The 23,557-nt window shown below is 42.6% G+C and overlaps 1 protein-coding gene across 6 annotated transcripts in view; it reads left to right on the forward strand.

Annotated features, from left to right (window-relative positions):
* PRDM15 (PR/SET domain 15) overlaps positions 1-23,557 on the forward strand; it is a 371,830-nt gene that overhangs the window by 52,821 nt on the left and 295,452 nt on the right. For all 6 annotated transcript variants that reach the window (XM_078656809.1, XM_078656805.1, XM_078656810.1 and 3 more), the window contains one exon: positions 10,020-10,272. In XM_078656809.1, the coding sequence (XP_078512935.1) occupies positions 10,020-10,272 (253 nt within the window). The remainder of the gene's footprint in view (positions 1-10,019; positions 10,273-23,557) is intronic.

A 23,557-nucleotide genomic window follows, 5' to 3' on the forward strand; every position in this document is an offset into this window, starting at 1 on the left:
GTGTATTGCCCATTCTGGGCTAAAGTGTGAAGTGTTGTAACGTAGCCGGTTACTTAGCCCATCCAGGGCATCATCATTTGTATATTGCATTTTATTTTATAAATTGCCTAGAATTACGATAGCTGATGTAGGCTATGTATGAACATTTACTTTAATGCTTTATTTTGCATGTTTTGTAATGGCCGACACCTTTGAAATAAGTTGCAGGGTGTCCTTTGTTTATGTTTAGGCCTTTGATGTATGTGTACACTTTAAATACCTGCCTCAGTTCGGCGCCGACGACTATTGACAAAGGCGGCAAGCCGAAACGCGTCTTGTGATGCAGTATTAACCCAATAAACTTACCGGGTTAACAAAGTTCCTGCGAGTGCTGTGCATTTTTGCGAGTGAGCATTGGAGTTTAATCCCACGCAGAGTCTGTCACTGCAAAGCAGCAACCAGCCGTGAGTGAAGGGAGGTATGCCGGACATCAGAGCTTTGTCTTTGTATATGTTTCTATATTTATATCTTTGGTTGTGTGTTTGTGTGTGTATACAGTGCTTGAAATGGAAAAATAGAAGTGCAGGTACTCCAACGCAGAGTACCTGCTTGTTTCTGAGAAGTGCCAGTACTCTCCAATTAAAAGTATAGCATTTGTCTTGAGAAGTGCCGGTACTCTCCCTCGCAAAATAAAGTGCCGGTACTCCATACTGGACAGTGCTGGCCCATTTAAAGCAGAAACTGCATTAACAGTCATGAATAGCCAGAACAATCTGGCCTTGCTGATTACGTTTGAGTGCTTTTCACTTTTGTAAGTCTGCAGAAGGGCTGTTTATAAGGAGATACTTTGGGAAACAGAAGTCCTAGCATGTCTTGGAATAACTGTTATTCCTTTCCCATTCATCTTTCCGGCCTGCCTTATTTTATCCACCCTATGGTGTCTACATTCTTGTGAGTCTGCTTGAGGTAATCCCCAATTTTACGTGGTATTCAACAGAAGACCGTATGGTCCACTTATGTAGAAGGCCATCAAAGTGTATTGTCACTAGTAGTCTATGGGTGCTCCTGTCATCTCGCGTCAGACAGTGGGCCAGCTGGTGGCAACAGGCAGTCACAGGCGCACCTGCCTTTTAACCTCTACACCCCGAGATGGAAGAGGTGATGAAATACAAAAGTTTGCCTTCTAAATTTATTTTCCTCTTCTGTAATTAAACCCGCTCTATTTCCTATGCTGGGTTGTATTGTGCTGAGAGTAGCTTAGCAACCTATAAACAGGGCAAATATGAATTAAATCCTATGTGCAAATAGCCTTGACTGGGGCCAGACTACTCTACTCCTTCTGGTCTGTAGAAAAGACCAGGACAAAGCAAGTCACACACTTTCTCCTGATTGGAATAAGATTTTAAAGACATGTGTATGTTACTTTTTACCCTGCAGGTGCATATAGTAGGATGAATGCTGGCCACATTGACCTATTAGTTAGTTTTTATCTCAAACCCTTGAAGGAGGCTCTGCCTACAACTCCACAGAGAGATGTTTTTATCCGGGCCAAGCCCTGCTTCCTACCTTGGGGCTGTGTGGTAGGTTCTCTGCATGTTATTTGGAAAAAAAGCAAATTAACCCGGTGATGTGCAAGAAGAAGACATTTACGGAGAGGAGAGCGAGTATATTCCAGCTAATTGTAGCCTGCCCACAAGATGCCTCCAGAGATTGTGCAAACCAGGAACCATGAAGACCTTTCAGACCATTTGGCCTTTAGAAGCAAACTATGACATAAGAAGTTGTGAAGTGGTAGAAGCACTTCCCATGACTGCAGATTGGTTTAGCATCTGTAACTCGACGGCTACAGTTTTGTAGATGTTGTGAGTTCATTGCTTTTTAAATCCATCCCCAATGGTACTTTGTGTTTTATCAACACTGTTCCACGGTGTCTTCAATGACACTTACAGCCTCCTGTTGAGGGATATTCTTGTATAGTTACTGCCGGCCCATGGTTTCTAGGAGACTGGAACAGGTGTCGAAATCCATATCTTCAATGGTAGCTTTTAACAAGTATCTTTTATCTATTCCTCAGCAAAGAGATTGGAAGTTGTTGACAAGTCTTTTGCATCTCTTCAGTTATTCTGCTATTTTTTATTCTATTATTTAAACAGCTGTAATATACTGAAAAGATGCAAAATAAGGCTTTCTCCCACAAGTACTAAGCATTAGCAATATCAATTCTATTTTAGAAAGCTTACACTCGTTAGGGGAATTTGAAGGCCTTGAACAAGTGAAAAGGCTGAAGTGAAATCAAGTCATTTATTACTATGAAGACGAGAAACATTCTTTAGTTTCAATTCAAATTGGATCTACTCTAATTGAGCATGATTTGATAACTGTCTGGGAGTTATTCCATAAGCAGTTGTTTGACAGATTACATTTACATTTCGACAGTCAAGGTATGTGCCTAACCCTGTGAAAGTGACATCGACTTGACATTCAAAAACCTTGCAAAATATAACCTACAATAAAATAGGGAAATTAAAATCCAGCCCAGATTTCCTAACCTCGTAACACAGAGACAGAAGTTAGGCGACCTTACAATTTGTTTTAAAAATAATATGGAAACCAAAATCGGGCACAAAAAGAAAGACTGGATATAATTGTTTGAGGCATACCATAGAAAAACCAAAGGACATTTTGGGTCAATAATAATAGAAATGAAAATGCAAGGGGAAATAATGTTGCTCATAATATATGGGTAGCCCATATTATTGGGTACATCTGTCCCCAATCCTAGATGTATGTCTAGCAAACAATAGAAATTTTAAAAAGCACTATAACTTGTCAGTTCCGGCTAGCCAAGGAAACAATTTATACGACTGTGCACCCTCCCAAACTGCCCCACCTTCTGTCTTCTTCAAATACCACATCGCTTGTTGAACAGTCTTTCAACCTCTCTCTTCTTACATTGTTTGCCAACAAAGGTTCTATCTGATTCTTAGCGCGGTTCGATATTACAGCAATTATATTAAAAGAAGAACTGACATCGGATCTAGGCAGATACAGATTCATCACCCTATTATATGTTGAGGCAACTTTTCTGCATAAGCACCTGGGTTAAGGTCACTCTAGTTACAAACAATAACGTCTCCTTAAAGATTTAAATGAATGGAGGCCTCCAGCAAGGGTGTGTACTACTCCCTTTGCTTTTTAACTTGAGTGTCTATATATATATATATATATATTCACTGAAAAAACCATAGGTTATAGACCATATATAGTTAGGAATTAGCATTTACAAAACCTTGAAAATTCACTGAAAAAACCATAGGTTATAGACCATATATAGTTAGGAATTAGCATTTACAAAACCTTATTTTACTCACACAAAACCATTGAAATTCCATATATAGTTAGTTGCACTAACTATATATCGCGCACCCGCAATCCACTGCTGATGATGTCACATATTACATCATTCATGACATGGTCAGTGACATCACTGATGACATCTCAAATGACATCACTGATGACCTCACTGATGACAACATCCAGTGACTGTATGTTTCTGTAAAGTTAAAATATGTCTTACATATTGAAGAATGAGTGGATGTATAAGTGTCTGGATGAAGGATTTAGTAGGTGCATGACTGACTGTATAAGTGAGTGATTAAATGTGTCTCACTGAGTGCATGGGTTAGTGACTAAACTGTTTTAAATTGTGCATCATTGTGTCTGTTGTTTTGTAAACTGATGTATGTGTTGATCATTAGCTATATGACTAACTATATGGGTTATTGATTAGTTGCCCAAGTATTTGTATGGGAGACTGAGTGTGTGTGTGGGTGTCTGGGAGGTGTATGACTCTGTGCATAGATGTGTGAGCAGTTGATTCACTAGATGTATGGGTTCAAAAGTGCATGTGGAAACAGCTGTATGGGCGGTTGACTGTGTGCATGAGTGTATTGGTGAGTGAATGGATATCTCAGTGCTACATGTCAAAGTAAGTACATATGTAAAACACAGTACATGTGATAGTTGACATAATGTGCATAAGAGCCAGTGAATGTGTGAGTGGCTGTATGGATTATTGTGAACTTGTATCAGGGATTGTATAACAGAGTAAATATGTGTTATTATATGTTTCAATAAGTAAGGTGTGGAAATGGAGGTGTGATTGATTCTTTGCAAGACTGACTAGGTGTGTGAGTAACTCCATGGATGAGTGACAGTCTGTGAGTGTCTGTTTACACTGAGTGTATCTAAGGTTATATTAGAGTCTGAAGAGGTTCATCGTATCATCACATGAATGATGTCATCAGTGATGTGATCAGTAATGTCAAATGAGATGTCATCAGTGATGTCATCAGTGATGTCATTTGAGATGTCATCAGTGATGTCATCAGTGATGTCACTGACCATGTCATGAATGATGTAATATGTGACATCATCAGCAGTGGATTGCGGGTGCGCGATATATAGTTAGTGCAACTAACTATATATGGAATTTCAATGGTTTTGTGTGAGTAAAATAAGGTTTTGTAAATGCTAATTCCTAACTATATATGGTCTATAACCTATGGTTTTTTCAGTGAATTTTCAAGGTTTTGTAAATGCTAATTCCTAACTATATATGGTCTATAACCTATGGTTTTTTCAGTGAATTTCATAGGTTTTTTAATAGCAAATCTTTATAGTTTTAAAAAATAATACATTTTAAATCGAATTTTATATTATATAATTATGTCATTTTTTTTTTTTAATTCTTTTTGGTGCGCTCCCGGGGCGCGGACCGGTGAACGCACGGGTAAGCGCAATCTTGCGGCGTGCCCGGGGCGCGTACTGATGAGCGTCCCGATAGCGCTATTGCCGCGAACCAAAACAACATCGTGACGTATTGCGTAGCCGCCACGCCTTGCGTCATAAGACACGTATCGCGTAGCCGCGAGATGCGTCTTACGACGCACCGCGTAAGCGCACCCGGAAGCGCATACGATCGCGCAACATAAACGCCCTGATGCGCTTACGAAACACGCCCCGGGACGCGCCCGGGGGCGCGTAGCGTAAGCGCGTCAAACCATGTGACTTTAAAATAACACTTTTCATTGGTTCAGAACTTTTTTTTTTCCAAAATGTGTGAAACCCACCCATTTCTCTCACTATTGCTTTGTACTTGGAGAGAGCAAGAGCTGTTCTGTGTACTGTGTTCATCTCCTACTTTTCTGATCTACAGCAATGGCTGCAAGAGAGTCATCCAGCAGTGATTCAGACAGATTTTTAGATGAGGACCCTAGTCAGCAGAAGAAAAAAAAACATTTCATCTGGAAATTCTATGACATCCCTGAAGGACAAAAAAAAGTCAACGCTCCAAAAGTAACCTGCAAAATATGTGGTAGTAGTTTATCCAGAGGCAATCCTCTGAAAAAATATAGTTTTGGAAATGCTAATTTAATCAGGCATGTGAAAAGAAGACACCCTAACAACTTTGCCAGGGAGAGTGTCAGAGAGCTGGCACGGAATTTACCCACAGATGGCGGCAGCACCTCCACTGGTGGAGCAACACCTTCGGGACCACCCCGTGGAAGAATGGTCCCTAACATTCAGCCGGTGTTTGCAGGCATCAAATTTCTGTGCACGGAGTGTGACGAACTGCTCTGCTATGGGGAGCAGAGTGTTGAACTCATTGCCATAAAGAAACAGCAACACCGCTGCCCTGCCAGTCCCTAAATTTTCAAATTTTTTTGCTCCTGTTGAGCAGTTTTGGAATCCCTGTTTTTGTTTTTCCCCTGACAAAAATCCCCTAAAAATATAAAATCGTTTTAAAAAGTCTAAAAAAAAAATATAAAACAACAAAAACAAAAAAAAGTTCTTTTCAAAACTACCTCCAATTTATAAAAAAATGCTTTTTTTTTTTTTTTTTTTAAAAGTGTCATTTTTTTATCTCCATGGTACGCTCCCCCGTACGCTCCCCGGTGCGCGTACCTGGCGCTCCCCCCGCGAAAATCGAATTTTTTAATTATTTTTTTTTTTTTACCCGCGGGACCCTTTTATGGCCCCCACATCAAAACTAGGGGGTCAGGGGGGTGTACCCTGCCCCCTTTTGCTCATTTCCCCCTTTGATTTTTGCCACCTCTTGTGTCTCAATCCTACCGAGACACAAGATGGCGGCCGCTGCGGACTGTTTCGAATGTTTACAGACACCCGAGAACCAATCAGCTTGCCGTGCGCAAGTCGCGTGGCGCGCCCGGAGCGCTCCCCGGTACGCGCACCGGGGCGCGGCTCTAGATATACATCCTTTTTTTAAACCTAATTTACTCAAAATTCACAGGAGCACATATCTTGAGACCTAGCAAAGGCACATCGGGCAAACAATATCTACAATTTTGCCAAGTTTCGTGGAAATCCATTCAGCCGTTCGGGCTAAAAGTGAGGCCAACCGCCCTATGGAAATTAACATGGGAAAAACACGTTTTGGGACCCCCCTTTTTTCTCAGCCCCCCCCTTGACAAACCCCCCCCAAATTTTCAGTTGCTGCTCAGAAACAAAATGTTCCATTTTCCTGAAAATTTCAGCCAATTCCGTCCACAAACGCCAAAGTTATTAGACATAGAATTTTCAAAAATCCCTTAGAGAAAAAATCCTAACCGCCAGTAGGTAATATATATATATATATATATATATATATATATATATATATATATATATATATATATATATAATCTCACTTTAATTGCAAACTTGAAATTATGAACTCTCACCTTCCCAAAATTAGTATTCAGCATCTAACCTCTTTGCAGCATGGCGCTGGCATAATCCTCTTTAATCACCCTGCAGTGAGCTTCCAAAGACTAATACCATTTTTACAGTCTTTGCCAAATGGGTCATATGATTGTTACTCTCTAAAAAAAGAAAAGGCTTCATTTTTGGCAGGAAACTCCATAAGCCTAGCTCCTACACTTAGGCAAAACTTCAGTTGACAGAGCAACTAATTATAAATATCTAGGCTTTTGGTTTGATGGAAAAGGCAGTTGTTTTCAACATTGTTCCTCACTAACCACCAAAAGCAAATTTACTACTGTTTGCACTTAGCTGTTAGCAGGGTCAGTTTAAAATCCTGTTTAAGCTTCCACGTGGCACATACTAGAATGCAGTCTTGTATACTCAATCATATGTGGCGGAATCTGCTTTTCTAAAGACCCATAGCAGACTTAAGACTGCCCAAAAATTCAGTTTGAAGTATTACATTTGGGAAGAGGTCTATAAAGACACTAGTTGAAAGGGAGGCTCCCTGAGTCGATACTTCAACTCAACCTTAGTGTCTCTAGAAGGTAGCCTTGAAAACCACTATTCTCATTTACAACATTTAAGTCCATGACAAAGCCTCAAAATCAATCTCTTTCCAGAAAGGTAAAACAGCATTTGGGAAATGAGGACAAAATTGGAAGGTTATTTATTTCCACCAACAGGCACACCCACCGATGCAAATTGAATTACACTGCAAACAAAAATTAATGTAGTTGAAGTTTGATCTTCATCCAAGTGTAGATTCTTTTCCAAAATAAGCTTCACCCCAAGTATAAAAAGTTGAACACTGTGTGAATACAAATTAGACACTTTTACTCGCATATTATGTACCTGCCCAGTTCTTAACACAGAGTCCAAGAAATGGTTTCTAGGCCAGTTTAACCAATTAATTATTAGGAGATGTCGACAAGCCATCATATTCTGCCTAAAGGACGAACATCAACATTTATGAACACTGTAGCAACATTACCACAACACTCCGACAATTAACAGTTCATGCTTCCTGTGAAAAAACATTTGTGTCCTTCTATATTGCAGGGTGTGTTGGGCTATTGCTGTATTCTATTTTATCTTATTTAACCCTGTAAACCAAATCTACAAAATGAAAGTGCTCACGAACGCCCCCTAAATATAGTTAACAGTGTTTGTTTTTCCTTGCCACCTGTGATTTAACAAAACGAAATCTTTTTTTATTAATTGGTATGTGGAGGCACTGTTGTACATAGAATCAATTGTGACTTATATGAATTATTCACATACACAAATCTATATTGGAGCGTCTCTTTGAGATTAGAGGTGTTTATAGATTATTAAATATGAATTGTTTCAACATTTTCTTTTATATACAATTATTACTTTGTACGGATTTTAATTTACTGTACAAATAAAATGCTAAAATGTGTGTGGATGTTATTAAACAGGGCTTTGCTTTACCGTATTTTCTTGCTATGCAGAATTTTTATTTGCTTTTCCATCATTTTAGAGGACCAACCTTGGGCTTGTTGAATTGCTAGTAATGAATTTCATAACTATTCTTCCCTGTTAATGGGGGAAATGTTGGTTGGAAATCTGCCTCCTTCATGTAATTTTGCTCATTTTTGTTGACCTCTTTCAGTAAATGAACACTCTAAATGAGTTGATAAAATATTTAGGTTTGTGTAGTGCCAAATCTGTCTTTTACATGCACTGTGGAAGAATGTTGTACACATTCAGGCCATCTTCAACGTTGGGATTAGAGCTGTGAAACAAAATACTGGTTTGTTCTGAATTATTTGCCAAAATGTTATCACAAATGTTTGAGGCTTTTTTAGATATCTTTCAAGGCTGCTTCCCAGATGTGGCTTGTGGGGTTTAAAACCACTTGCATGCTAATGACAAGGTGAACTCGTCATGAGGCACACTGGAGCTGTGCTCATGACAAGGTCAACTCGTCATGTATAATGGGATTCATAAATATGCCGCACAGGACGGGAAAACCCCTTAGCAGCCAAGTGGTTAAGTAGGAGTTGAAAAATATTGTTAGATATTTTCATTCCAGAATTTAGGCTTATTTAAACCTTGTGAAGCGATTTTACTATCAGATATGCCTATTTGGCTTATTATATCACTCGTATGCCTCATCATAGCTGTTTTAGGTAGATTTGGTCAATAGTTTATATAAAAAAAGAACTTTGCAATTCTTATGGTAATTGAGAATACAAGTATTAATTTGTAATTGATTGTTTTTAAACTTGGTTTACATAGAATATGTAAATGTACCCTTTTGCCCCACTGTCAATTTAGGAACAAATGGACCTTGTTTTTTGCCCCTGGATACTCAGTCTTCCGACCTGAGGGCACAGCATTAAGTTCACATACTGCACAACTTTTCTTGAGCTACTCTTGACTCTTTGAAGATTATCAACTGTTTCTTGTGCAGGATGTAGGACACAATTTGACGCTACCCGATGTTACTCTACATGTCACTGTGCATATTTTCACAAAATACTCGTGCATGAGAGAGAATTGGTGCTATAGAAGAGATGGGAAGATGGAAGAATTGCACACACTATGTGATTGAGCTACACTAAGTGTTAAGTGTGTTGGTTCCCGGCAATAGAAAATTCTTTAATAAGTTTGTAGTAACCGTTATGTCCGTTTCTCTACTGAGTTTTAATCTAAGAGTTATTGGGACCACAACATCCAATGTGTGGAAGGATAGCACATTTAAAAAATCCACTGGGAATGTTTGCACACTGATGGCAATAACGGGCAAAAAAATAGCGTGTTCATACCACACATCCAAAGTGGGGTTCAGGTAGTACAGTTTAATAAAGGTGCCACATCGAGATAAATACTCTATCAATTTTTCTAAAATCCTTAAAGTTTGAGCTTGATTATTCAGCTGCATCCAGGGGCAAGAGGAGTAAGGCACACATGGGTGGCTCCAGGGCACACTTTTGGAAAGACTGGCTTTAGCTAAAGTGTGTGATTTTGGGATGCAGGGTTTAGCTGGCCTTCCTGGCACAGTAATGTCGTCCTGATCTTCTCAGTTCCCTGAAAGGTGATCCAAATGGAGCAAGTATGTATCCTGCAGATAAAGCTGTCAATATTAAACCACTTGAGCGCAAAATGCTTCAAGCTGTCATCAAAGTACCGGTTGAGGGCGAATGTATGAAATATAACGCAGTGTGAAAATCTTGTAAGATTGCTCGAAATTACCATTTTCTTCTGCACACCATCCAGTAAATTGTTTGTCTTCTGTTGTTCAGATCTTCAAGAAAGATGGGCTTGTGGTTTCGTTGGATACCACCAATGAGGATGACTGCAACTGGATGATGATGGTGCGGTCAGCCACAGATTACAAGCACCAGAACCTGACTGCCTTCCAGCATGATGATGACATCTACTTTACTACATCACGTGACATTCCTGCAGGCACTGAGCTCCGTGTATGGTATGCAGCATTTTATGCCAAAAAAATGGAAAAACCACTTTTGAAGCAGCTTGGGAATTCACAACCTGGTAGGTTAGTTTTTGTCGTGTCTTAAGCCATCCGTTTGTATAAGTATTTTGATCCTTTTATTTCAGTATATCCATCACTAAAGATAATGACCTAATAATGTATTTCTATGTATGCATGCCTGGTGCCTGGGATATGTTTCTGTGACAGGTCAAGATGTAATATTCCCATTCATGAGATCTTCTTTAATCCCTTAAGTATTGGCCTTCCATCCCCTACTGCGGAACCCTTCATAGGCCTTGTGAAAAAGATCTCTTGTAGATCATACAAAACAATACGTTTGGCTTACAACCCCCCTATTGCTTTATTGTCTCACTCATTTGTTTTCCTATTTTTCAGTGGCTTGCCTGCCTCTTCATGTATTTGTTCTTTCCCCTGAGCATAGGCTGTTTACCATCCTTTAGATTACATGACTTTTATTTTTCCACTGCTCAAATTCAGTGGACTATTTTTGTTTCTTTCATTTCTCCATGAGACTGTATGATTTTCTTTCTAGCTTTTCCCGCCTGTGTGCTGCTTACCCCCCTCAAACACCCTCACCCCACGCTTTTAGTGTTCCCCACCCTTCTCAGTTTATCTGTAAAAGTACAGCAATATGTATGTTTTTGTCAGGGTACAACTAAAGAGTAGATTTTAAGGGTTGCTTTTGTTTTATCTTCTGATATTCACACAATGCATGAAAACACATGCTTTGGTGCATCAAGGGTTTTATGGAGCTGCGGAAGGACTGGCTGATTCACTCACAGTTGGGGTTTGAGACACCAGTTATACGTCTCCCTGAAAAGGAGATATCTCTTCTGGAGTCCCATACATCTGGTCCCTGAGCAACTGCAGAGGATCAAATGGTGACATTTGTTTCAATTCTGAGCCTGGTTGAAAGTAAATTAGCTCATAGCAAGTGTTTGGGCTCGAAAAATCCGAAAAATTGTACTAGTCCTGCAGGTCTAGTACCTTGGATAATCCCCTCGACCCAATTGCAACCTACTTGACCTCCGTCTCTGAAAACAGAGCAAAAGTCACAAGTTAACAAGATTTAAAGGCATCTTTATTGCTCATTCCCTTTGTGAGCAATAAAAATACCTTTAAATCTTGTTATCTTGTCACTTTTGCTCCGTTTTCAAAGACAGAGGGCAAAAGTTAGTTTGTCTTCCTACTCGCCAGAAAGGGCGAGTAGGACCTAAAAATAGCTCGTCCTCATCCATTCTCCCTCGCAAATGCGAGCGGGCGAGTGGATTTGTCGAGCCCTCTGATACTTATTATTTTTCAAGTCCGCTCAGAGCTTCCTGAGTGAAAAGTATTTAAAAAATAAACTATACATTTTATAAAGATTGAATATATTGCCGTAAATGTGCAGTTCAGAGATACCCTAAGATGTGTTTGCTTTTCTGCAGTATTTTTCTTTTTTTTTTCTTTCAGTTTTCAACATATATCTAGTTTCGCTTTTTCACAAGATAAAGATCTTCGGGACAAAAATATTTATTTTAGTTTTAGCCAATTTCTTAACATTGGTGAGCACTCTGAAATGTCATAGTCTACAATTGCAAAAATCATGGCAGAACAAAAACATTGACAAATCAGAAAGGAGGACAGCCAACATGTTACCTTTTGGCTTTGCCAGTGGTGGTTGATATCTGGGGCAGTTTACTCTTAAACTGCCATAACTTTATTTTCCACAAAAAATATCCAGGGAAAATGTACTTCCGTATTCCTTCCCCACATGTTGGAGATTCTAAAGGTGATCTGCGTTCTGAGTTCCCCCGTAGGGACCCAGGCTCAGGGACCTTAGGCTCACTATGCAGGAGACCACTCTTCAGTAAATGTAGTGATCACCAGAGGTGTTGTCATTTGCCGGGCTCTCTGCCTGTTGCTTAGGCTCTCAAGAGTGGGGCACCCCTTCTGTGCCTTGCAGAACTCTGCCTGGGATAGTCCTCCTGCGGCTTGCCACCACACCAGCTTAGGCAGAACTCCCAGGGCAGCAATGCCTTCCCTCTAGGTTCTAGGCGTCACCCTCCGGCCCAGCTTCATCATAAGCCATGGAAATGTCAGAGGTGGGTTTCCTGTGCCCCTTGCATTCTTCATCCTGGAAGGAACATAGGCCACTTTTCAAACTCTAGGTTCTTCTGACTCCCCTACTGGGCTGCCATGGGCCAGCTGGTCATGAGTACTCACTCAGGCAATCCCAAAATCCGTATGGGACTTGCGCTCCACTTCTTTTCAGATAGTGTGCTAAAAGTCTCAGACATTCAACAGGCACTGCTGGACTCACTGATACTCTTAGAGAGCCTGAGACCCCTTCCCTACTCTAAGGAAACATAATCCACAGAGTAGTGTCTTACCTGATTGTCAGCTGTAACAACCTGATGAAGTGCATCAAAGAAAACCTGCTCTGAATGACACCAGAAGACACCTCACAGTAGTTATAGTGGCTCTTGTATCCCTGAGCTTCCAACCTCTGCCCATTGATGGCAAGTCACGGCCTTTACTTTTTAGTGTTCATATGCATATGAGATATAGGCCCAATCTCTCTGTCACCCGGGGGCACTAGGGTACCTTCTGCACTCCAGTCCCTCCCCCTTCTCCCCTCCCAAAAAAGACAAAAAAAACTTGGGTGACCTCTTTATCTAGCACTTCACTGGTAATACCCAGCTAGGCCCACCAGGGGGTTGGGGGGACTGGGGCTGTTTCCTGTAGGGGAAGGCAACATTCCCTTTTTTGTGCCATGACTGGTAATACTGGTAGCATTTGGGCTGGAGAAAGCCTGTGGGTTATGTCCTAGTAAACCCTCTTCTCTTATGGTCTGGATTAGTTTGAGGTTCCTAAAACATTTTGGGAATCTTTAGCGAACTCCTTTTGTTTTTCCCTATTGCCGCCCAACCCCCATAATTTTGTGGGTAGCGACCCTGTGCACCCTTCTTGGGCAGTGGTGTTGGGGGAGGTAGGGGGAGAGGTGGGGGGTCATCCCAGTTACCTTCTTAGACACTCTGGTACTGATCCAGAGGTCAGCTCTCTTCCCAAGCTCTCAAGAGACCGTGAGTTTAAATCAATAAGGTGGTGGTGCAACTCTGCAAAATAATTACTCAACATGTGCTCCCTCATTATCAAATTATAAAGCCCATTATAAATGTTTACTTTGCTGCCCTTCATGCAACCAGCTAGTGCCTCATTGTAGTGACCCCCAAAATCAATCCATGACTGGTAGGGGTGCTTCTGGCTACCCATAAACATCAGGTGATACTGTCCTGATGTCAAACTAAGCTTCACAGCAAGAGCTTTCTTCATGGGGACATGTCTCATCCTGTCCACTTTATCAAAGGTCTTATGATGTCCCTCTCCTTAGGAGCATATGCGTCCACAGGCTAACCACCCTGTACAACACAAATCTTGGATCCCACCGCTGAACACCAATGTAACCAATTGGATTATTAGTTGAGGGGATTGAGAACCCACCCCCAATAATGATCACAATCCTTGTCTGGTGAACCACAAGAGTCACTAAATGAACCTGAGCTCCAGCTCCTGATAGCTATAGAACAGACCCGACAGGCTTAACTGAGAGACATTGTTCATAGTGTTTATGCAGCACTTAAACATAAATAAAGTTAAAGCACAACACAAGAAAAACCCCAAACCAATTTTAAACAATTGAGTAAATTGTAATAAATAAAATAAAAAAAATTTAAAAAATGCAGTACGTAGAACCACAGTTATGAACGTTTAAAGATTCTATTTAAAAATAGCGCCAAAAAGCACGGACTGCCACCCACTGGTTGCTTTGTACAAAGGTAAGATTTACATCCAGCCGTGATGGAGTGTGGATCAGGCACTAGGGCCAGGTTTGTCCCATTTGTAAAGTTACAATCTCACTTAGAAACTTTCATGGAGGTAGAAAGCCGTCCGCCATGGCAGACAGCTGACTGGATCCGAGGAAGAGCTAGATGATGCAGAGGAGCCACTGGGCAAGGTCTCTGCCTCTATTGGGTGCTGCTTAGCGTCTCGTCCAGTGAAGCCATCGACTGGGCGCTTCTCCGCACAGAGTCCAGTAAGCAGACAATTTAGTGTTGCTCAACGTAAAATCCGGTGAAGGCGGCAAAGGTTGTTGGTGTTGTCCATTAAAGCTTTCAGTTAGGCAGGGAGGAGTACACTCGGATGACAAACAAGGGTTCAGGGCTTTGGTGACAGTACATGGGGGCCGGGGGGTTAAGGACTCACTCCCACAGAGGCTAGCAGAGAGAACCAGGTCAGGTCCAGCTGGATCTGATCACCTGAGAAGAAGCAGGAAAGGTCCTTATGAAACTTGTTTTGACCTTGTAGCTCAATCAGGTGGTCAGCCTTCTGACCCTTGGAGTCACTTTTTAGGGCCTGGATACAAGTGAAGCAGTCCAGCCTTATGTCTTCAAACAGCAGGGCAATCCTCTTGTATTTTTAGGAGGGTACTTTAGATCCCACATTTATGCCTAGTGTCAACCTGTGGGTGGGTGGAACTCCTGGCTACTACCTAACTAGTGGGGAGAAAGTTTCCAGGGATGGCCCTACCCACATTTGCTCTACTTCTGTGAGTTTTACTGCAAACAATCCTACAGGACCCTTCTCTGCACAAAACCAACAATGCAGAACCTTTCTTACGTGGTGCTGAACTCCTCTATCCACTCTAGATGTGTGGCCGGGGAAATGAGCAATCTCTCCTTTGTGGTCACTCAAAATCAGTTCTGTGGGATATGCCGCTCCCACTGGGCCTGAATTCAGGCTGGCTAGGTGGAACAAAGGAAGGAGGCAGATATCTGTCTGTGACAGTGTAGGCCCCTTTTTGTGATAATCAAGTTACTTGGCACAGCTCCTTGGCCATCCTGTCCAGGGAAGGACAACACCTTCCCCTACACCCAAAGCTCTTTATCCCTGTCTGGGTTACAGTTCACACCTCACCATGGCATGCTAGAGGACAGAAAGAATACTTCAAGAAAGGCCTTTTACCCCTTCGCTGCTAGGCCTTTTCCCCTCCTGTGCTAAGCCTTTTTTTGGCTATTTGGGGTAGTGCGCGCTTAGGCTCCTGTAACTTTTTGACCACATAAGGTATCCACTCAAATTTTGCGTCCTTTTCTTCCAACATCTTGGGGATTGTAAGGGTATCCATGGTTTGTGTAATCCCGTGGAGGGGTCTCAGAAATTAAGCAAAATACAGTGAAATGTTTATTTTTTTCAGAAAAATGGGTAAAACGGGCTGCAAATGAAAGACTCTGGGTTTTTCCCTGCAAATGTTATGAAAAAAGGGTTTGTGGGGCTGAAATCACCATTTTCCCAGCTTTTAGGGAATTACAGTCTTTTGTCAGAGAACCAACATTTTTCACAGTTTTGGCATTTTTTTGTACATAGCCTATTTTTGCTATTTTTAGTCCTTTCAACCTCCTTCCAGTTAATGTTAAATATTAGTATGAAAGCAATAATGGATCCTGGAAAGCCAAACATTTTAGAAAAGTAGACAAAATTCTGAATTTAGAAAGGGATCATTTGTCTAAATCCACGAAGGTTTCTTTATAGAAACTAACAGTTAAATATTGGAAATATTGAAAATTAGTTGAAAAAAAACAGCCTTTTGTCTCAACGTTCTCACCTGTAACTTCTTGTAACTATGACAGCTCTTTGAAAACAATATACCGTTACATCCGCTGGGTCTTCCAGGTTGTGGAGATATATAAGACTTGTAGGTTCACCAAGAACCCGACGAACCCAGAGCCTAAAAACTGAGCAGCAACTTGCAATGGTATTTTATTATGTACCGGGTATAGAGCAATTATTCTGGGGAAAATGTAAACATGGAAAAATCGATATGAAAGACACCTATGTATTTCTGAATTGGGTACAAATTATATTTATTATTGCGACAGGCAAGGGCCAAAACATTTTGAGGCAACATCGACATTTCCTATCAAAAAATGTTTTGGGCCCTTTCCTGTCGCGGGTACTTGGGCCTCCCACACAAGTGAGGCACCATTTTTATTGGGAGAACTAGGGGAACGCTGGGTGGTAGGAAAATTGTGTGAGCCCAGTGATGCCACGCTTTCCCACACAAAAATGTGTGAAAAAACAATTTATTTTCAGCTAAAATTGAGGTTTGCAAGGGATTCTGGGTAAGGGAACGTTGGGGGTACTATGCAAGCCATACCTCCTTGGAAGCCCCCGGGTGTCTACTTTTCAGAAATGTGTGGGTTTGGTAGGTTTCCCTAGATGGCCGTCTAGCACGGGGCCAAAAACACAGGTGACCCCCCTTGCAAAAGCAGGTGGTTTTGACACCGGCAATTTTGAAGTCGCCTCACTACGTATTGGACCCTTGCCTGTCGCGGGTACTTGGGCCTTCCACACAAGTGAGGCACCATTTGTATCGGGAGACCTGGGGGATCGCTGGGTGGTAGGAACTTTGTGTGAGCCCAGTGATGGTACGCTTTCCCACACAAAAATGTGTGAAAAAACTAGTTTTTTCGTCTAAAATTGAAGTTTGCAAAGGATTATGGGTAAGGGAACTTTGGGGGAATCCATGCAAGCCATACCTCCTTGAAAGCCCCCTGGTGTCTAGTTTTCAGAAGTGTGTGGGTTTGATAGGTTTCCCTAGATGGCCGCCGAGCACAGGACCAAAAACCCAGGTGACCTCCCTTGCAAATCCAAATTGTTTTGACTTAATTATGTGTTCAGTTCTACAGCGTGAGATTTTTGGGACAACATTGCATGGTCATCGTGACAGACCTTTTCAAGTTTGCAGGACATTGTGGATAAAAAAATAACTTGGAATTCACAAGATAGACATCACCATATACTCCCATGGTTTAACAATAATATCCACATTTAGTAGGTTATTCTTAGCTGGAATGTACCCCTTAACAGAGACACTCAAGTCAAACATTCCAGCACAGCTATCTATCTATTCATCAAACACATACTGATTGGATTTGGCACGAGGGCGAGTGATGGTTCAGTACATAAAATTTTATTAACGAGAGATATCACACAAATGAAATGCTCTGTCAAGAATTAAATGCACAAAAACCGAACCAGTGACACTCAACTCGTGAGCTGTAAAGCCACGACAAGGCACCAACCGTTTTACAGGCCATTCACGCACCTTTCATACCTGATGCACACAAGACCATTCACACCATCTGGGAGCAAAAGCAATACATTACAACATTCACAAAAAGGGACAAGGTACACCCTGCTTCAGAAAGAGAAAAAAGACAAATATTACTGCACAGCCATCTAATCCTCAAGCGCACATATTGGTTGGATTTGGCACAAGGGTGAGTGATGATTCAGTATGTATAATTGTATTAGCAAGTAATTTCACAAAAATGAAATGGACTGTTAATAATTGAAAAGATGAGAAACTGAACCATTGACTCACAGCTCGTGAGCTGTAAAGCCACGTCAAGGCACCAACTTCTTTACAGGCCATTCATACACCTTTCATACGTGTGACACATACAAAACATTCACACGGCCAGCCGCTAACCCATCACATCACATTACAACACTCACACCAGCAGACAGCGCTATTCAAGGGCCCATCACTTTCACACGCTCACATTCCTGACACAGCAACTACACAAAGTGATGGACTGCGTGGAGTGGCACTCAGCTAGCAGTGTGTGTAGTGACAAATGGAGAGTAACTACTCACACACCGCCAGCCGAGCGCCAGTCCACCCACACCACCATCCAAGCACCAGGCCATGCACATCGCCAGCCTAGCGCCAATCCACGCACTCTGCCAGCCAAGCGCCACTCCACGCACTCTGCCAGCCAAGCACCACTCCACGCACACCGCCAGCCAAGCGCCACTCCGCGCACACCGCCAGCCAAGCGCCGCTCCGCGCACACCGCCAGCCAAGCGCCGCTCCACGCACACCGCCAGCCAAGCGCCGCTCCACACACACCGCCAGCCAAGCGCCACTCCACGCGCACCGCCAGCCAAGCGCCACTCCACGCGCACCGCCAGCCAAGCGCCACTCCACGCGCACCGCCAGCCAAGCGCCAATCTACACGCACTGCCAGCCAATCGCCAGTCCACGCACACCGCCAGCCAAGCCCCAGCCTACACACACCGCCATCACATTTTGAATTTTCTGTACAAAACAAACAAATTGCAAATAGACAAATAGATACAAATCTAGTAACACAAAATCTGAAACTAAATACATTACACTAATGCCAACCTTAAAACAGAATACAAATTTTAAAAAATACAGACCAGGCAGTTCATTTTACCACTCATGGATACTCTCAAAAATTATTTTGGGTGTGGTAAGCTCTATAACAAGCAGGCACACACAGCCCAGGGTTAGAAGGACACCCAGGGCAGAAAAGATGAGTCTCCCGCAAACCTCTTCGCCAATAGACTCTACATCTCCTATTGGGAAAGTCTTTTGTAGATGTGGGAGGAATGTTATCAGGAAAGTGGCAATCTTTCAATCGAGCCACATCCTCTACCACTTCAAATCTAGGAACACTTACTTGTTCCACAACAACAAGGCTAGAAATCACAGAGTGCTGAAACTAAAGAAATGTCAACTTGGACGCAGGAGAACACTCCTTGAACACAATAAAAGCATTGAAAGTTGCTAAGTTGCAAAAATGGATGGCCAACTTCTTATACCAAACATAAGCCTTCCGATATGCAGTGTAAGGTTCCAACCTCTGATCTACTATGTCAACACCACCCATGTGCTTATTGTAGTCCACAATGCACACAGGTTTGTGCACATCAGCAACCTGACCCCAAACATGCATTGGTGAAGTACTCTCATCATGGATGGTAGTCAGCATGTACACATCCCTCCTGTACACAAATTTCACAGCTAGTAGTTCTTCACTACGCAAGGAACTGCACTGACCCCTCTGAAGTTTTTTGCAAACAAGCTCTTTCAGAAAACCTTTGCGGTTAGAGCGGATTGTGCCACATGCAAACGTGTACACTCTAAACAATTCCTTAAACAATTGCACAGCAGTGCAGAAGTTATCAAGGTACAAATGGTGGCCTCTGAACAGTCTTCTAGCAAGAACCCACACAATTTTCTCTGAAACTCCCAAAGTGGACGGACAACCAGGGAAGTCAATAGTGGAATCTCTACCAGTGTACACACGAAAATTAAATACATATCCTGTCTTACTCTCAGACAACATATACAGTTTAATTTCATAGCGTGCCCTCTTGCTAGGGATGTACTGCCTAAAAACCAAACGACCCTTGAACAAAACCAAAGACTCCTCAATAGATATTTCTTTCCCTGGAATGTAAATCTCTGAAAATCGATCAACAAAGTGATCAAGAACAGGCCGAATCTTAAAAAGACGGTCCCAGTCAGGGTGACTACGTGGCAACGCCAAAGAATTATCCACAAAATGCAACATGCATAGCAAAAGTAAATACCGATCACGAGTCATAACCGCTGGAAATATGGCTGTTGCCATCAAGGGACTGGAAGACCAATATGAAGCAAGGTTTGGCTTCCTTACCAAACCATCAAAAAAGTCAAACCCAAAAACTTCTTTAGCTCTTTCAGATTTGTGGGAGTCCACCGGGTAGCTCTAGAGTGGGGCCTAAGTTTGTCACTGTTGTCCCTCAAAAACTGTTCAGCATACCAATTAGTCTGCTCAACAATCTCACCCAAAAATATATCATCCACAAATAACTGGAAATACTGTATAGGCAAAAAATGTTCACAATCCATTCTACACCCTGCATCACCGTTAAAGGCAGGCAACACCGGCTGCACCATGTTAGGATCAACCCAGAGACCAGCACTTCCAGTAGGAAGACAAGCAGCCTCAGGCTGCAATCCAGATGCCTCTTGCACCATCGGCACAGCAGTATCCTCCTCTAAAACAGGCCCTTCATCTGCACTGAGAGAACCTTCATCATCCGATGATTCCATGTGGAGAGAGAACTCCCTGCCAGAATCTTCCCCTCCCTCCTCTCCCTCAGACGCACTGTCAGTGTCATAATCCAGACCAGAGGAAGATTCAAGAAGCATACCAACCACTTGCTGAGCAGTCCTTCTACGGCTAGCCATAATGATTACTAATAAAGGTAACTTGTCACACAAGTCAACAACAACAAACACTATGTAAAATAAGCAATTAACAAAATTCTCCTTTTTCAAAAATACCTATACACTGCAAAACAATACCACTCACTTGCAAGAAGCAGTTACACCACGTACTCTGCACAGACACAGTATGGATCAACAATAACCAAAGAAAAAAGAGAAAACAAATGACATATTAGACAATGCAAAACACTAACTAAATATGCTGCCACTATGAGACACATGAGTACTCACTCAGGCAATCCCAAAATCCGTATGGGACTTGCGCTCCACTTCTTTTCAGATAGTGTGCTAAAAGTCTCAGACATTCAACAGGCACTGCTGGACTCACTGATACTCTTAGAGAGCCTGAGACCCCTCCCCTACTCTAAGGAAACATAAGCCACAGAGTAGTGTCTTACCTGATTGTCAGCTGTAACAACCTGATGAAGTGCATCAAAGAAAACCTGCTCTGAATGACACCAGAAGACACCTCACAGTAGTTATAGTGGCTCTTGTATCCCTGAGCTTCCAACCTCTGCCCATTGATGGCAAGTCACGGCCTGTACTTTTTAGTGTTCACATGCATGTGAGATATAGGCCCAATCTCTCTGTCACCCGGGGGCACTAGGGTACCTTCTGCACTCCAGTCCCTCCCCCTTCTCCCCTCCCAAAAAAGAAAAAAAAACTTGGGTGACCTCTTTATCTAGCACTTCACTGGTAATACCCAGCTAGGCCCACCAAGGGGTTGGGGGACTGGGGCTGTTTCCTGTAGGGGAAGGCAACATTCCCTTTTTTGTGCCATGACTGGTAATACTGCTAGCATTTGGGCTGGAGAAAGCCTGTGGGTTATGTCCTAGTAAACCCTCTTCTCTTATGGTCTGGATTAGTTTGAGGTTCCTAAAACGTTTTGGGAATCTTTTGCGAACTCCTTTTGTTTTTCCCTATTGCCGCCCAACCCCCATAATTTTGTGGGTAGAGACCCTGTGCACCCTTCTTGGGCAGTGGTGTTGGGGGAGGTAGGGGGAGAGGTGGGGGGTCATCCCAGTTACCTTCTTAGACACTCTGGTACTGATCCAGAGGTCAGCTCTCTTCCCAAGCTCTCAAGAGACCGTGAGTTTAAATCAATAAGGTGGTGGTGCAACTCTGCAAAATAATTACTCAACATGTGCTCCCTCATTATCAAATTATAAAGCCCATTATAAATGTTTACTTTGCTGCCCTTCATGCAACCAGCTAGTGCCTCATTGTAGTGACCCCCAAAATCAATCCATGACTGGTAGGGGTGCTTCTGGCTACCCATAAACATCAGGTGATACTGTCCTGATGTCAAACTAAGCTTCACAGCAAGAGCTTTCTTCATGGGGACATGTCTCATCCTGTCCACTTTATCAAAGGTCTTATGATGTCCCTCTCCTTAGGAGCATATGCTTCCACAGGCTAACCACCCTGTACAACACAAATCTTGGATCCCACCGCTGAACATCAATGTAACCAATTGGATTATTAGTTGAGGGGATTGAGAACCCACCTCCAATAATGATTACAATCCTTGTCTGGTGAACCACAAGAGTCACTAAATGAACCTGAGCTCCAGCTCCTGATAGCTATAGCACAGACCCGACAGGCTTAACTGAGAGACATTGTTCATAGTGTTTATGCAGCACTTAAACATAAATAAAGTTAAAGCACAACACAAGAAAAACCCCAAACCAATTTTAAACAATTGACTAAATTGTAATAAATAAAATACAAAAACAACAAAAATGCAGTACGTAGAACCACAGTTATGAACTTTTAAAGATTCTATTTAAAAACAGCGCCAAAAAGCACGGACTGCCACCCACTGGTTGCTTTGTACAAAGGTAAGATTTACATCCATGCGTGATGGAGTGTGGATCAGGCACTAGGGCAGGTTTGTCCCATTTGTAAAGTTACAATCTCACTTAGAAACTTTCATGGAGGTAGAAAGCCGTCCGCCATGGCAGACAGCTGACTGGATCCGAGGAAGAGCTAGATGATGCAGAGGAGCCACTGGGCAAGGTCTCTGCCTCCATCGGGTGCTGCTTAGCGTCTCGTCTAGTGAAGCCATCGACTGGGTGCTTCTCCGCACAGAGTCCAGTAAGCAGACAATTTAGTGTTGCTCAGCGTAAAATCCGGTGAAGGTGGCAAAGGTTGTTGGTGTTGTCCATTAAAGCTTTCAGTTAGGCAGGGAGGAGTACACACGGATGACAAACAAGGGTCCAGGGCTTTGGTGACAGTACATGGGGGCATGGGGGTTAAGGACTCACTCCCACAGAGGCTAGCAGAGAGAACAAGGTCAGGTCCAGCTGGGTCTGATCACCTGAGAAGAAGCAGGAAAGGTCCAAATGAAACTTGTTTTGACCTTGTAGCTCAATCAGGTGGTCAGCCTTCTGACCCTTGGAGTCACTTTCTAGGGCCTGGGTACAAGTGAAGTAGTCCAGCCCTTTGTCTTCAAACAGCAGGGCAATCCTCTTGTATTTTTAGGAGGGTACTTTAGATCCCACATTTATGCCTAGTGTCAACCTGTGGGTGGGTGGAACTCCTGGCTACTACCCAACTAGTGGGGAGAAAGTTTCCAGGGATGGCCCTACCCACATTTGCTCTACTTCTGTGAGTTTTACTGCAAACAATCCTACAGGACCCTTCTCTGCACAAAACCAACAATGCAGAACCTTTCTTACGTGGTGCTGAACTCCTCTGTCCACTCTAGATGTGTGGCCAGGGAAATGAGCAATCTCTCCTTTGTGGTCACTCAAAATCAGTTCTGTGGGATATGCCGCTCCCACTGGGCCTGAATTAAGGCTGGCTAGGTGGAGCAAAGGAAGGAGGCAGATATCTGTCTGTGACAGTTTAGGCCCCTTTTTGTGATAATCAAGTTACTTGGCACAGCTCCTTGGCCATCCTGTCCAGGGAAGGACAACACCTTCCCCTACACCCAAAGCTCTTTATCCCTGTCTGGGTTACAGTTCACACCTCACCCTGGCCTGCCAGGGGACAGAAAGAATACTTCAAGAAAGGCCTTTAACCCCTTCGCTGCTAGGCCTTTTCCCCTCCTGTGCTCAGCCTTTTTTTGGCTATTTGGGGTAGTGCGCGCTTAGGCTCCTGTAACTTTTTGACCACATAAGGTATCCACTCAAATTTTGCGTCCTTTTCTTCCAACATCTTGAGGATTGTAAGGGTATCCATGGTTTGTG

Source organism: Lissotriton helveticus, chromosome 8 (assembly GCF_964261635.1).
Source record: "Lissotriton helveticus chromosome 8, aLisHel1.1, whole genome shotgun sequence".
NCBI lineage: Eukaryota > Metazoa > Chordata > Amphibia > Caudata > Salamandridae > Lissotriton > Lissotriton helveticus.